Source organism: Ranitomeya imitator, chromosome 10, assembly GCF_032444005.1.
Source record: "Ranitomeya imitator isolate aRanImi1 chromosome 10, aRanImi1.pri, whole genome shotgun sequence".
Lineage (NCBI taxonomy): Eukaryota > Metazoa > Chordata > Amphibia > Anura > Dendrobatidae > Ranitomeya > Ranitomeya imitator.
In genome coordinates this window covers 74,042,693-74,058,857 of record NC_091291.1, presented here as the reverse complement: position 1 = coordinate 74,058,857, position 16,165 = coordinate 74,042,693, and the positions used below count along the sequence as shown (strand labels likewise).

Sequence of the window (16,165 nt, the reverse complement as noted above, 5' to 3'; positions counted from 1 at the left end):
AGACGCGGAGGCGTTGATCAAGTCGTAGTTGGCTCCCAGAACGTGGGAGGCTTACCAGGCTACTTGGGTGGCGTGGATGGAGGTGTTGGGGGCTGCTGGGTGTGGGTCGAGCGGGACAGGGGGCTTATCACGCTTTTTTGTCCGGGGCGTATGGCAGCATTAGCTACAGCGGACATTATATGGCGGTGGTTGCAGGTGAATTTGAATCAATATTGTGAGTAGTATGGGATATATCTTGCTAGTCTTGCACCCGTAATTAGCTACATGTAACTGGGACATTTATGGTGGTCAGGGAACTATTGGCATGGCTTGCTATTACTCTAATTAGATACACTCCCAGTTTTCTCTGCTCCTGTAACCAGCGGTGTTTGAATTCAGTGATTTATACGCATGATTTGTTGTTATTTTCAACACCCATGTTCCCATCTATTGGCTCTTGAATTTATTGTCTTCCTCCAGCTGTCCGCTTTTTCTTGTTAGGTTGTATAAAGGCACCTTAGTATTTATATGTATGTTTGTATTTTATTAATGTGTTAATAAAAGATTGTGTTTTTTAATATATTTCTGCTGTACTTTTTGGATCACAATTGAATTTTTGTGTTCCTGGTATGTTTTTTACCTATATTTTCTAAAGTGTAGAACACTGGATCATTGTTAATCACAAAAAAAGGAAGCTTTATTTTCCATGCCTGTCTCTTTATTATTTTTTTTTCAGAAAAAATATTAAATATATAATGTCGGCAGCACAATTATAATAATAAAGATTTAGTAAAGTAAATATTACTGTGCATCGCTGTCTCTTGTAGACATGCCACCGAAATTAAAGGCAAAGTCACCAAAGAAAAAGAAAGTGAAGAAGTCGAAGGGTGGGACAGGTATGGTACATCCCATGTCATGAATGAGACTGGTAGCGTTAGTTGTGTCATTATACCTAGGTGTATTAAACAGACCATTATTTACTTATTGATGCCTAATAGATAGTATAATTATTATTATTATATTATTACATATTCTGTGCCTAAATAATGGTTTAGTCACATTGCAACATACATTGTAACAATAACAATGATGGTTTTGGTAATGCTTAATAGATGCATGACGTAATCTGTGCCACAATATGTTTATTGTTTGCATAACTGAAAACATCTAGGAAGGCTGATAATTATAGATCTATACTTTTCTAAGTGTGTATGGATAAGTAAAAACAAACCCAACATCACTATGCTTAACCCCTTAGCGACCGCCGATACGCCTTTTAACGGCGGCCGCTAAGGGTACTTAAACCACAGCGCCGTTAATTAATGGCGCTGTGGAAAAAGTCAATAGCGCCCCCCAGAGGCAGATTTTCTCGGGGGTCTCGGCTGCCGAGGGTAGCCGAGACCCCAAAGAACATGATTCGGGGGGTTTTTAACCCACCCCGCATTTGCGATCGCCGGTAATTAACCGTTTACCGGCGATCGCAAAAAAAAAAAGCGATCTCTTTTTAATTTCTCTGTCCTCCGATGTGATCGCACATCGGAGGACAGAGAAAAGGGGTCCCAGGTGGCCCCCCAATACTCACCTAGCTCCCCCGATGCTCCTCGTGTCTCCCGGTGGGCGCCGCCATCTTCAAAATGGCGGGCGCATGCGCAGTGCGCCCGCCGGCCGGCACCGGGAGAATCTTTGGGGTCTCGGCTGCCGGGGGTAGCCGAGACCCCAAAGAGCATGATCGGGGTCGGTATTACCGACCCCTGTTTTGCGATCGCCGGTAATTAACTGTTTACCGGCGACCGCAAAAAAAAAAAAAAAAGTAAAGTGTAATTCTCTGTCCTCTGATGTGATCGCACATCAGAGGACAGAGAAATAGGGGGATTCGGGGACCCTACAATAATCACCTGTGTCCCTGGATCCTCTTGCTGCTCCTCCTGGCCGCCGGCAGAAGAACATGGCGGACGCATGCCCAGTGCGCCCGCCATCTGTCTCCATCTGCCGGCCGGCAGGAGAACAGCAGTTGGGGCTAAAATTAGGGGTAGGGGTAGGGGTAGGGTTAGGGGTAGGGTTAGGGGTAGGGTTAGGGTTAGGGGTAGGGTTAGGGTTAGGGGTAGGGGTAGGGTTAGGGGTAGGGGTAGGGTTAGGGGTAGGGTTAGGGGTAGGGTTAGGGTTAGGGGTAGGGTTAGGGGTAGGGTTAGGGGTAGGGCTAGGGTTAGGGCTAGGGTTAGGGCTAGGGTTAGGGCTAGGGTTAGGGCTAAATTTAGGGTTAGGGTTGGTGCTAAATTTAGGGTTAGGCTTCTTTCACACTTACGTCGGTACGGGGCCGTCGCAATGCGTCGGCCCGACATACCGACGCACGTTGTGAAAATTGTGCACAACGTGGGCAGCAGCTGTAGTTTTTCAACGCATCCGCTGCCCAATCTATGTCCTGGGGAGGAGGGGGCGGAGTTACGGCCACGCATGAAATGGCGGATGCGAGGTATAAAAAAACGTTTCATTGAACGTTTTTTTGTGCCGACGCTCCGCCAAAACACAACTGATCCAGTGCACGACGGACGCGACGTGTGGCCATCCGTCACGATCCGTCGGCAATACAAGTCTATGGGCAAAAAACGCATCCTGCGGGCACATGTGCAGGATCCGTTTCTTGTCCAAAACGACGGATTGCGACGGAATGCCAAACGACGCAAGTGTGAAAGTAGCCTTAGGGCTAGGGTTAGGGTTGGGGCTAAAGTTAGGGCTAGGGTTGGGGCTAAAGTTAGGGTTAGAGCTGGGATTAGGGTTAGGGTTTGGATTAGGGTTGGTATTAGGGTTAGGGTTGGCATTAGGGTTACGCTTGGGATTAGGGTTAGGTTTGGGATTAGGGTTAAGGTTAGGGTTGTGATTAGGGGTGTATTGGGATTAGGGTTAGGTTTGGGATTAGGGTTGAGATTAGGATTAGGGGTGTGTTGGATTTAGGGTTTTGATTAGGGTTATGGTTAGGGTTGACATTAGGGTTGTTTTGGGGTAAGGGTTGTGATTATGGTTAGGGTTAGTGATTAGGATTATGGATCAGGTTGGGATTAGGGTTAGGGGTGTGTTGGGGTTAGGGTTGGAGCTAGAATTGGGGGGTTTCCACTGTTTAGGTACATCTGGGGGTCTCCAAACACGACAGCCAATTTTGCGCTCAAAAAGTCAAATGGTGCTCCCTCCCTTCTGAGCTCTGCCGTGCGCCCAAACAGTGGGTTACCCCCACATATGGGGCATCAGCGTACTCGGGATAAATTGGACAACAACTTCTGGGGTCCAATTTCTCTTGTTACCCTTGTGAAAATAAAAACTTGGGGGCTACAAAATCTTTTTTGTGAAAAAAAAAAATATTTTTTATTTTCACGACTCTGCATTCTAAACTTCTGTGAAGCACTTGGGCATTCAAAGTTCTCACCACACATCTATATAAGTTCCTTGGGGGGTCTAGTTTCCAAAATGGGGTCACTTGTGGGGGGTTACTACAGTTTAGGTATATCAGGGGCTCTGCAATCGCAACATAATGCCCACAGACCATTCTATCAAAGTCTGCATTCCAAAAAGGCGCTCCTTCCCTTCCGAGCTCTGCCGTGCGCCCAAACAGTGGTTTACCCCCACATATGGCACATCAGCGTACTCGGGATAAATTGGACAACAACTATTGCAGTCCAATTTCTCCTGTTACCCTTGTGAAAATAAAAACTTGGGGGCTACAATATCTTTTTTGTGGAAAAAAAAAATATTTTTTATTTTCACGACTCTGCATTCTAAACTTCTGTGAAGCACTTGGGCATTCAAAGTTCTCACCAGACATCTAGATAAGTTCCTTGGGGGGTCTAGTTTCCAAAATGGGGTCACTTGTGGAGGGTTTCTACTGGTTAGGTACATCAGGGGCTCTGCAAACGCAACATAATACCCGCAGACCATTCTATCAGTCTGCATTCCAAAACGGAGCTCCTTCCTTCCGAGCTCTGCCGTGCGCCCAAACAGTGGTTTACCCCCACATATGGGGTACCAGCATACTCAGGACAAATTGGACAACAACTTTTGGGGTCCAATTTATTTTGTTACCCTTGTGAAAATAAAAACTTGGGGGCTAAAAAATCTTTTTTGTGGAAAAAAAAATATTTTTTATTTTCACGGCTCTGCATTATAAACTTCTGTGAAGCACTTGGGCATTCAAGGTTCTCACCACACATCTAGATAAGTTCCATGGGGGGTCTAGTTTCCAAAATGGGGTCACTTGTGGGGGATTTCTACTGTTTAGGCACATCAGGGGCTCTCCAAACGCGACATGGCGTCCGATCTCAATTCCAGCCAATTCTAGATTGAAAAAGTAAAACGGCGCTCCTTCACTTCCAAGCTCTGCGGTGCGCCCAAACAGTGGTTTACCCTCACATATGGGGTATCGACGTATTCAGGAGAAATCGCACAACAATTTTTGTGGTCTAATTTCTCCTGTTACCCTTGTGAAAATAAGAATTTGTGGGCGAAAGATCATTTTTGTGTAAACAAAAGCGATTTTTTATTTTCACGGCTCTACGTTATAAACTTCTGTGAAGCACTTGGGGGTTCAAAGTGCTCACCACACATCTAGATAAGTTCCTTAAGGGGTCTAGTTTCCAAAATTGTGTCACTTGTGGGGAGTTTCCACTGTTTAGGCACATCAGGGGCTCTCTAAACGTGACATGGCGTCCGATCTCAATTCCAGCCAATTCTGCTTTGAAAAAGTCAAACGGCGCTCCTTCACTTCTAAGTTCTGCGGTGCGCCCTAACAGTGGTTTACCCCCACATATGGGGTATTGGCGTATTCAGGAGAAATTGCATAACAAAATTTATGGTTACATTTCTGTTTTTACACTTGTGAAAATAAAAAAAATGGTTCTGAATTAAGATGTTTGCAAAAAAAAGTTAAATGTTCATTTTTTCCTTCCACATTGTTTCAGTTCCTGTGAAGCACGTAAAGGGTTAATAAACTTCTTGAATGTGGTTTTGAGAACCTTGAGGGGTGTAGTTTTTAGAATGGTGTCACACTTCATTATTTTCTATCATATAGACCCCTCAAAATGACTTCAAATGTGATGTGGTCCCTAAAAAAAAAATGGTGTTGTAAAAATGAGAAATTGCTGGTCAACTTTTAACCCTTATAACTCCCTAACAAAAAAAAATTTTGTTTCCAAAATTGTGCTGATGTAAAGTAGACATGTGGGAAATGTTATTTATTAACTATTTTTCGTGACATATCTCTCTGATTTAAGGGCATAAAAATACAAAGTTTGAAAATTGCTAAATTTTAAAAATTTTCGCCATATTTCCGTTTTTTTCATAAATAATCGCAAGTAATATCGAAGAAATGTTACCACTAACATGAAGTACAATATGTCACGAAAAAACAGTCTCAGAATCAGCGGGATCCGTTGAAGCGTTCCAGAGTTATAACCTCATAAAGGGACAGTGGTCAGAATTGCAAAAATTGGCCTGGTCATTAAGTACCAAATTGGCTCTGTCACTAAGGGGTTAAAGAAGCTCTCTCATAAATATTTTTATTTGTTTGCAAGTTGCATAGTGTAAGTGTGTTAAAATACTCACTTACTGCTGCTCTCTCTGACATCCATCATAGTTCTGCTCCTCTTCTCAGTGACATCACTGCTCAGCATGACCGGGAAGTGGCTTTTTATAATGGAGTGTCAGGATGAAGCTCCCTAGAATTACATTGTAAAAGAGACTTAAGGCTCATACATAGACCATAGAGTGAAGCAGAGAGTCTGAAGGGTGGTGACATTACTGAGAAGAGGAGTGGGACAGTGCTGGATCTCAGAGAAAGTGGCGGTAGATGAGTATATTAATACACTCACACTACACTACATGCAAATATACAATTGTGTGAAAAAGTGTTTTCTCCCTTCCTGATTTCCTATTCTTTTGCATGTTTATCACACTTAAAGGGAACCTGTCACCCCCAAATTCGAAGATGAGCTAAGCTCACTGGCATCAGGGGCTTATCTGCAGTATTCTGTAATGCTGTAGATAAGCCCCCAATGTATCTTGAAAGATGAGAAAAAGAAGTTAGATTATACTCACCCAGGGGCGGTCCTGCTGTGGTCCCAATCCGATGGGTGTTGCAGTCCGGTTCGGGGCCTCTCATCTTCTTACGATGACGTCCTCTTCTTGTCTTCACACTGCGGCTCCGGCGCAGGCGTACTTTATCTGCCCTGTTGAGGGCAGAGCAAAGTACTGCAGTGCGCAAGGGCTGGGAAAGGTCACAGAGGCCCAGCACCTGCGCACTGCAGTACTTTGCTCTACACTCAACAGGACAGATAAAGTACGCCGGAGCCGCAGCGTGAAGACAAGAAGAGGACATCATCTTATGAAGATGGGAGGCCCCGGACCGGACTGCGACGCCCATCGGACCCAGACCGCAGCGGGACCGACCCTGGGTGAGTATAATCTAACCTCTTTTTCTCATCTTTCAGGTTACATTGGGGGCTTATCTACAGCATTACAGAATGCTGTAGATAAGCCCCTGATGCCGGTGGGCTTAGCTCATCTTCGATTTTGGGGGTGACAGGTTCCCTTTAAATGTTTCGGATCACCAAACAAATGTAAATATTAGAGAAAGATAACACAAGTAATCACAAACTGCTGTTTTTAAATGAAGGTATTTATTATTAAGGAAAAACGAAATCCAAAAGGGCCCTGTCTGAAAAAGTGATTGCCCCGTAAACCTAATAACTGGTCGGTTCACCCTTAGCAGCAACAACTAATCAAGTGTTTGCTCTAAATAAAGTGCAATGAGTATTGTAAGTTTCTGGAGGAATTGCAAGTCTCTGGGGGGTAATCACTTTTTCCCACAGGGACCTATAGGTTTGGATTTATTTTCCCTTAATAATAAAGACCTTCCTTTAGAAACTGAATTTTGTGTTTACTTGTGTTATCTTTGTCTAATATTTAAATTTGTTTGGTGATCTGGAACATTTAAAGGGAACCTGTCAGCAGGATTGTGCTGAATAGCCTACAGACAGTGTCAGGTCGGCGCTGTTATACTGATTAGAAAGATACCTTGGCTGATGAAATCCGTTTTGGGGGTTGTTGTGTAATCTTTATTTTCAGTTTTGAGTTAAATGATATGCCCGTACTCCGGGGCGGCCTGTGGGGGTCTGTATGTGGTTCTCTGTTTAGCTATTCATCTGTATGGCTTCTGACAGGTCACGGATCCCTAAGTGACCTGCCTCCTATTTTACATAATGAATATTAAATATGTTAAAAAAGAAAACAAAATCACCTGCAGCCGGCAGATGGTGTAAAAGGTGCATATGGTAATTATTATATTTCATGCTATAAATAAATTCATTAATAAAATGTGTCTCAAAATGGCATCGGCCTCACCTGCGCAGTAGCATCTATTGGCGATCGCCGATGGCTACTACTGTGCAGGCAATGGCGGAGCCATCTTGGAGAATGCAATTTTTTTTAATGAATATAGGTTTAGCATGAAATAAAATAATTATATGCACATTTTACATGCGATTATGCTGCAGCGCAGGCAACGGCACCAGAGCCTGCCTGCTGCAAGTGATTTTTTTCTTCTTTTCAATATATATAACTAGATGGTGGCCCAATTCTAACGCATCAGGTATTCTAGAATATGCATGTCCACGTAGTATATTGCCCAGCCACATAGTATATTGCCCAGCCATGTAGTATATTGCACAGCCACGTAGTATATTGCCCAGCTCACGTAGTATATTGCCCAGCCACGTGGTATATTGCCCAGCCACGTAGTATATTGCACAGCCACGTAGTATATTGCACAGCCCACGTAGTATATTGCCCAGCCACATAGTATATTGCCCAGCCACATAGTATATTGCCCAGCCACGTAATATATTGCCCAGCCACGTAATATATTGCCCAGCCACGTAGTATATTGACGAGTGACGTATTATATTGCCCAGCCACATAGTATATTGCCCAGCCACGTAATATATTGCCCAGCCACTTAGTATATTGCCCAGTGACGTAGTATATTGCGCAGCCACGTAGTATATTGGCCAGTTACGTAGTATATTGCCCAGTCACGTAGTATATTGCCCAGCCACGTAGTATATTGCCCAGACACGTAGTATATTGCCCAGCCACGTAGTATATTGCCCAGACACGTAGTATATTGCCCAGTGATGTAGTATATTGCCCAGCCATGTAGTATATTGCCCAGCCACGTAGTATATTGCCCAGCCACGTAATATATTGCCCAGCCACGTAGTATATTGCCCAGTGACATAGTATATTGCGCAGACACGAAGTATATTGGCCAGTTACATAGTATATTGCCCAGTCATGTAGTATATTGCCCAGCCACGTAGTATATTGCCCAGACACGTAGTATATTGCCCAGTGATGTAGTATATTGCCCAGCCACATAGTATATTGCCCAGCCACATAGTTTATTGCACAGCCCGCAAAGTATATTGCCCAGCCACGTAGTATATTGCCCAGACACATAGTATATTGCCCAGTGACGTAGTATATTGCCCAGCCACGTAGTATATTGCCCAGCCACGTAGTATATTGCCCAGTGACGTAGTATATTGCCCAGACACGTAGTATATTGCCCAGCCACGCAGTATATTGCCCAGACACGTAGTATATTGCCCAGTGATGTAGTATATTGCCCAGCCATGTAGTATATTGCCCAGTCACGTAGTATATTGCCCAGCCACGTAGTATATTGCCCAGTGACATAGTATATTGCGCAGCCACGTAGTATATTGGCCAGTTACATAGTATATTGCACAACCACGTAGTATATTGCCCAGCCACATAGTATATTGCACAGCCCACAAAGTATATTGCCCAGCCTCGTATTATATTGCCCAGACACGTAGTATATTGCCCAGTGACGTAGTATATTGCCCAGCCATGTAGTATATTGACCAGCCACGTAGTATATTGCACAGCCCACGTAGTATATTGCCCAGCCACGTAATATATTGCCCAGCCACGTAATATATTGCCCAGCCACGTAATATATTGCCCAGCCACGTAGTATATTGCCCAGTTATGTAGTATATTGCCTAGTGACGTAGTATATTGCCCAGCCACATAGTATATTGCCCAGCCACATAGTATATTGCCCAGCCACGTAGTATATTGCCCAGACACATAGTATATTGCCCAACCACGTAGTATATTGCCCAGACACGTAGTATATTGCCCAGTGATGTAGTATATTGCCCAGCCATGTAGTATATTGCCCAGCCACGTAGTATATTGCCCAGCCACGTAGTATATTGCCCAGCCACGTAATATATTGCCCAGCCACGTAGTATATTGCCCAGTGACATAGTATATTGCGCAGCCACGTAGTATATTGGCCAGTTACATAGTATATTGCCCAGTCATGTAGTATATTGCCCAGCCACGTAGTATATTGCCCAGACACATAGTATATTGCCCAGTGATGTAGTATATTGCCCAGCCACGTAGTATATTGCCCAGCCACGTAGTATATTGCCCAGCCACGTAGTATATTGCCCAGACACGTAGTATATTGCACAGCCATGTAGTATATTGCCCAGACACGTAGTATATTGCCCAGTGATGTAGTATATTGCCCAGCCACGTAGTATATTGCCCAGCCACATATATTATGTGGCTGGGCAATATACTACGTGGCTGGGCAATATACTATACTATACTATAATAATAATACTATAATATTGCCCAGCCACGTAGTATATTGCCTAGTTACGTAGTATATTGCCTAGTGACGTAGTATATTGCCCAGCCACGTAGTATATTGCCCAGCCACGTAGTATATTGCCCAGCCACGTAGTATATTGCCCAGCCACGTAATATATTGCGCAGCCACGTAGTATATTGCCCAGTGACGTAGTATATTGCGCAGCCACGTAGTATATTGCCCAGCCACGTAGTATATTGCCCAGACACGTAGTATATTGCCCAGTGACGTAGTATATTGGCCAGTTACATAGTATATTGCCCAGTCACATAGTATATTGCCCAGCCACGTGGTATATTGCCCAGACACGAAGTATATTGCCCAGACACGTAATATATTGCCCAGTGATGTAGTATATTGCCCAGCCATGTAGTATATTGCCCAGCCACGTAGTATATTGCCCAGCCACGTAATATATTGCCCAGCCACGTAGTATATTGCCCAGTCATGTAGTATATTGCCCAGCCACGTAGTATATTGCCCAGTTACATAGTATATTGCCTAGTGACGTAGTATATTGCGCAGTCACGTAGTATATTGGCCAGTTACGTAGTATATTGCCCAGTCACGTAATATATTGCCCAGTCACGTAATATATTGCCCAGTCACATAGTATATTGCCCAGTGACATAGTATATCGCACAGCAATGTAGTATACAGCACAGAGCCACGTAATATATTGGCCAGTAACGTAGTATATTGCCCAGTGACATAGTATATTGCACAGCAAAGTAGTATACAGCACAGAGCCACATAGTATATTGGCCAGTCACGTAGTATATTGCCCAGTTACGTAGTATATTACCCAGCCAGGTTTGTCACAGGTGAAAAAATGAAAAATAAACATATACTCACCTTTCCGAAGGCCCCTTGTAGTCCACGGCAGCTTCCGGTACCAGCGTTGGTATGGGCGCAGGACCTGTGATGACGTTGTGGTCACATGACCGTGACGTCATGGCAGGTTATTCTAGCGGAGGCGCGCAGGGCCTATGATGACGTCGCGGACACATGACCGTGATGTCATGGCAGGTCCTTGTCGCGCAGGCGCGCAAGGCCTGTGATGACGTCGCGGTCACATGACTGTGACATCATGGCAGGTCCTTCTGCCATACCATCTTTGCCAACGGAAACTGCAGCGGAAGATGGCGGCCGGCGAGAGCGGCTCAGCGGACTACAGAGGGTGACTATAGCAGGTTTATTTTTCTTTTATTATTTTTAACATTACATTTTTTGCTATTGATGCCGCATAGGCAGCGTCAATAGTAAAAAGTTGGGGACACACAGGGTTAATAGCGGCGGTAACGGAGTGCGTTACCCGCTGCATAACGCGGTCTGTTACCGCCGGCATTAACCCTGTGTTAGCGGTGACCGGAGGGGACTATGCGGGCGACAGGCACTGACTGCGGGGAGTAAGGAGCGGCCATTTTCTTCCGGACTGTGCCCGTCGCTGATTGGTCGCGGCAGCCATGACAGGCAGCTGGCGAGACCAATCAGCGAATGAATAACCCGTGATAAAAGGACAGACAGACAGACGGAAGTGACCCTTAGACAATTATATAGTAGATATTCATTATGTAAAATAGGGGGCAGGTCAGTGAGGGATCAGTGACCTATCAGAAGCCATACTGATGAATACCTAATCAGAGCACCACATGAAGACCCCCCACAAGACCCCCCAGAGCATGAGCATATCATTAATAGAGATGAGGGAATTTGATTGGGTCCCTGCTTATTCGGCAAGCTATAGCGCTTTCCGAATAAGCTGCAGAGGGAATCCGGCTTCCTGGAGCGCTCCTGCTGATTAGCTGTTCGGCCTTTGCAGTTTTTTCTTTCTTTTTTTAAACAATATACGATAAAATTAAAGGTGTATTTTTAACTTATAACTTGGCCCACAAAAACACAAGCCTTCATATAGCTATGTTGATGCAAAATTTAAAAAAAGTTATGGCTCTTGAGAGCATTGGCAGAAAAAAGGAAACACAAAAAAATAAAAATAGCCCAATATGAAGGACAGAAACTCTTATTATTGTTTAGGTGCTTTTTGTCAAATAAAACACGCTACCCTCCTGAAGTCATGTGTTGCTGATCCCTTCTTTTAGGTTCATTGGAAGAACAGTTTCGTAAAGCAACTCTTGAGGTGGATGTTTTGCAAGACCATCTTGGTAAGTCTCTGTGGACTTTCTGTTGTGTTCTCTTTATCTTCTGTACCGATAGCACACTTACCACGGTCACTCATGATCAACTAACACCTTCGGGATCAGCCATCTTTAGTGGTCTGTTAGGCCATCTAGTTCAAGTTCTAACTCCTACCTTGCTGGCGTGATACTATGTTTTGCAGAGCATTAGACCAGTGATCAGACTAATGTTTCTGATACTTCGACTAAAGAGCAAATGTGAACAATTCGTATGGGTACATAGAAGGTATTTTAGGTATAAATATTAGTAAATAAATTTGTACTCAAAGAATTAGACAAATGGGAGGTCATGCACTAAAAATCGTTCAGGGATCATATAGAAAAAGAGGTGCAAAGAAGGACCATATAGCAGGATAGTAATCAAATACACAGTAGGTCTTTATTAAACAAATTGAAAATACAGCTGGACCAAAGATTAAAAAGCACCAGTACCAGCAATTGGTACAATAGTAAATAAATATGAATTGCTTGACACGATGTGCAAATTGAGCAGAGAGTTGATTATATAAACATGCATAAGCAGAGGAGGGCAAGTGCAAATAGTACCAGACAGTGGTATTGCAGAAGATTAATGGACATCCTATACAGAATCAAACTTACTATGCACAGTATCTATGCTAGCAAAGTAGAAATAGAGGTAAAAGTGAAGCAATAACAGGTATTATCATAAGTTCAATTACCAGAGCTGGGAGTGTGCCAGGTCCCCTACACACGTTTCGACCCATGCCTTATTCAGGGAGAAGAGGTCATCCTGCTATATGGTGCTTTTTTGCTTCGACTAAGGGTTAGCTCACACTTTCGTGTAAAAATCAGCCCCATTCTCATCCAGGAGAGTGGGATGATTTTTTCTCACTTATCTGTGTGCTCTCCGTATACAATCTGTTTTTTTACTCAGCTGCTATTAATCTTTGAGAAGATAATTTACAGTTTTCTATACTACAGAATTGTAATTTTTCCGTAAATTCGGATGCCATATGGTCAGTATGGCATGTAATTTTTTTTCTCATGCTAAATACAGCTGAGAAGAAATGGGCAGATCAACACTGTCTCATTGAATAACATTAGTCCGAGTACAATCCGATTTTTTGGGGGATTGCACTCGTTCGGTTTAGAAGTGTGAGCAAAGTAAAAAAATTGCACTCATTACTTACATCAGAGCAGGAGGCAGAGGCTGCGGTCACTGTTACAGCCCCTGCCAGTCCCTAGTGACACCGCTCTGTTCCCTGCTTATAACAATTCATATAAGCAGACAACAAAGCGCACACTGGAAAGACTGCGCACATCGCACAGGGGAGACAGTACACGGGGAAACACAGCAGGGACAGCACTACCTCTTGAAACAAGCATCACTGATGACACTTTGTTTCAGGGAGGAGATAGAGGCTGTGACAGTGACCACAGCCACTGCCTCCTGCTTTGATGATGCTTTGTTTGAGTATCCAAGCATGCACTGGTATACTGAAACGAATTGTCATCACACAGGAAGTAGAGAAAAAAAATAGGGAACTTTTTAAACAAGTATGACATATTAGAAAATAGCCTATATAATAGAGTGGGGGAAACAAGTATTTGATCCCTTGCTGATTTCGCAAGTTTGCCCACTGACAAAAATATGAACAGTCTATAATTTTAAGGGTAGGTTAATTTTAACCTTGAGAGATAGAAATTAAAAATAAAATCCAGAAATCACATTGTATGAATTATATAGATTTATTTTCATTTTGCAGTGAGAAATAAGTATTTGATCCCCTATCAACCACTAAGAGTTCTGGCTCCTACAGACCAGTTAAACCAGTGTTCCCCAACTCGAGGCCTCAAGGCCCACCAACAGGTCATGTTTTCAGGATTTCCTTAGTATTGCCAGGTGATAATTGCATCACCTGCACAGGCAATAATTCCACCACCTGTGCAATACAAAGGAAATCCTGAAAACACGACCTGTTGGTAGGCCTTGAGGACTGGAGTTGGGGAACACTGAGTTAGATGCTCCTAATCAACTTGTTACCTGCATTAAAGACAGCTGTCTTACATAGTCACCTTTATAAAAGACTCCTGTCCACAGACTCAATTAATCAGTCAGACTCTAACCTCTACAACTTGGGCAAGACCAAAGACCTTTATAAAGATGTCAGGAACAAGATCATAGACCTGCACAAAGCTGGAAAGGGCTAAAAACCATAAGTAAGATGCTGGGTGAGAAGGAGACAACTGTTGGTGCAATAGTAAGAAAATGGAAGAATTACAAAATGACTGTCAATCAACATCGATCTGGGGCACCATGCAAAATCTCACCTTGCGAGGTATCCTTGATAATGAGGAAGGTGAGAGGTCAGCCTAAAACTACACAGGGGGTGTTAGGAGTCGAGTTCCCATCGCTGTCCAGGGGGAATCTTGAACTATGTCCGCTGAGGTTTCCCATTCTGCATCAGCCGCAGTGGAACCTGTTCAGCGGAGACGTCGGTCCCAGCGTCTTGCTCAGTCTCACTCTGTGCAAAGGATTACTGCTGCTTTTCCAGCTTCTGCCATTGAAGCCAGTGCTGGGCAGCGGCGAGCAGACGCTTTTGGGACTAAGTCCTGCTTTTCCCCTTCTGAGCATGACCAGGGCAAGATCTCCTGTTGGAGATCGAGGGTCACATGCTCAGATACTGCAGCAGATCCCATTGGTCCTCCAGAAAGGTCATGAAGGTGCTCAAATTCTGTGGCAGCCTCCCATTGGTCCTTCTGGGAAGGTCCTGTACATGCTGCAGCTATAAAAGGTTTGCATGACTGCACGGCCATGCGCTAGTGTAAACTATGTATGTGTTCAGCACCAGTGTGGTCGTGTGTGTGCAGTCAGGGACCCGGCTGAAATAAGCCCCTAGAATGCTGGCACCTCCAGCGAGGAGTTTCATGTGTGTGGATTCAGGGCTGGCTAATAGCCATTAGAATTCTGGCTCCACCGGAAAGGAGTTGCGTGTTTGCATTTGACTGCATGACCTGTTATGATGTGGTGGTTTAGGAGCCACATGGAACGAGCTTTGAAGGAAGTGGTATCTGTACTGACCACAGTCCCTAAGCTCAACACAACACTAGAAGTAGCCGTGGGATGCTCCTAACTCTCCCTAGGCACCTCGTCACGGCCTAAGGGCTAACTACCCCTAAAGATAGAAGCAGGAAAACTATCTTGCCTCAGAGAAAATCCCCAAAGGATAGATTAGCCCCCCACAAATAATGACTGTGAGTGGAGAGGGAAAAGACATACACAGAATGAAACCAGAATGAGCACAGGAGGCCAGTCTAGCTAGATAGATAGGACAGGATGGAATACTGTGCGGTCAGTATAAAACACTACAAAAATCCACGCAGAGTTTACAAAAATCTCCACACCTGACTAAAGGTGTGGAGGGTAAATCTGCTTCCCAGAGCTGCCAGCAAGACAGAATTAATTCATACAGATAAGCTGGACAAACATAGAAAGCACAGAACGGAAAAGTCCACAATCTGTGGACAGAAAAGAGCAAGCAAGAACTTAGCTTTGCTGAACTGGTCAGGATAACAGGGAAATCCAAAGAGATGTGAATCCAACCAGTAACCATTTACAAGTGGCACTGGCTGAAGGAAAGAGCCAGGCAGAAATAGCCGAGCAGAAAAGACAATCAGTGGAAGCAGCTGAAGACAGCTAAATCCAAGGAGCAGCCATACCACTTGAAACCACAAGAGGGAGCCCAAGAGCAGAACTCACAAAAGTGCCACTTACAACCACCGGAGGGAGCCCAAGAGCGGAATTCACAACAATGACCACTGTTGGCTCTACTAAGTAGCTGTGTTTCCCTGTGAGCTAAACAGGGCACAGCGTTCTCTTTGCTAATGGACCCTGTGAAGTAACAGAGTTCGTTTATACTAATATACTTCACCGCCTTATTTAGCAGCAGGTTCTTTCCTGCACGGTGGATCCCAGATTGCGAACACACCTATTGCTACTAATAAATATATTCGGTGCGTTCCGCCAACCCTAACAGGGGGACTTGTTAATGATCTCAAGACAGCTGGGACCACACTCACCAAGAAAATCATTGGTAACACATTACGTCATAAAAGTTTAAAATCCTGCAGTGCCCGCAATGTCCTACTGCTCAAGAAGGCACATGTGCAGGTCCATCCCCAGAAACCTGGATGATTCTGCGAGTGATTGGGAGTGCTGCGGTCAGATGAGACAAAAATTGAGGTCTTTGGCATTAACTCAACTCGCCATGTTTGGTGGAAGAGAAATGCT

At 44.2% G+C, this 16,165-nt stretch overlaps 1 protein-coding gene across 2 annotated transcripts in view; it reads left to right on the top strand.

The window, feature by feature from the left end:
* Positions 1-16,165, top strand: part of DRC12 (dynein regulatory complex subunit 12 homolog) — a 65,605-nt gene that overhangs the window by 21,458 nt on the left and 27,982 nt on the right. For both annotated transcript variants that reach the window (XM_069741394.1, XM_069741393.1), the window contains 2 exons: positions 807-875; positions 11,818-11,880. In XM_069741394.1, coding sequence (XP_069597495.1) covers positions 809-875; positions 11,818-11,880 — 130 coding nt within the window. In that variant the 5' untranslated portion in view covers positions 807-808. The remainder of the gene's footprint in view (positions 1-806; positions 876-11,817; positions 11,881-16,165) is intronic.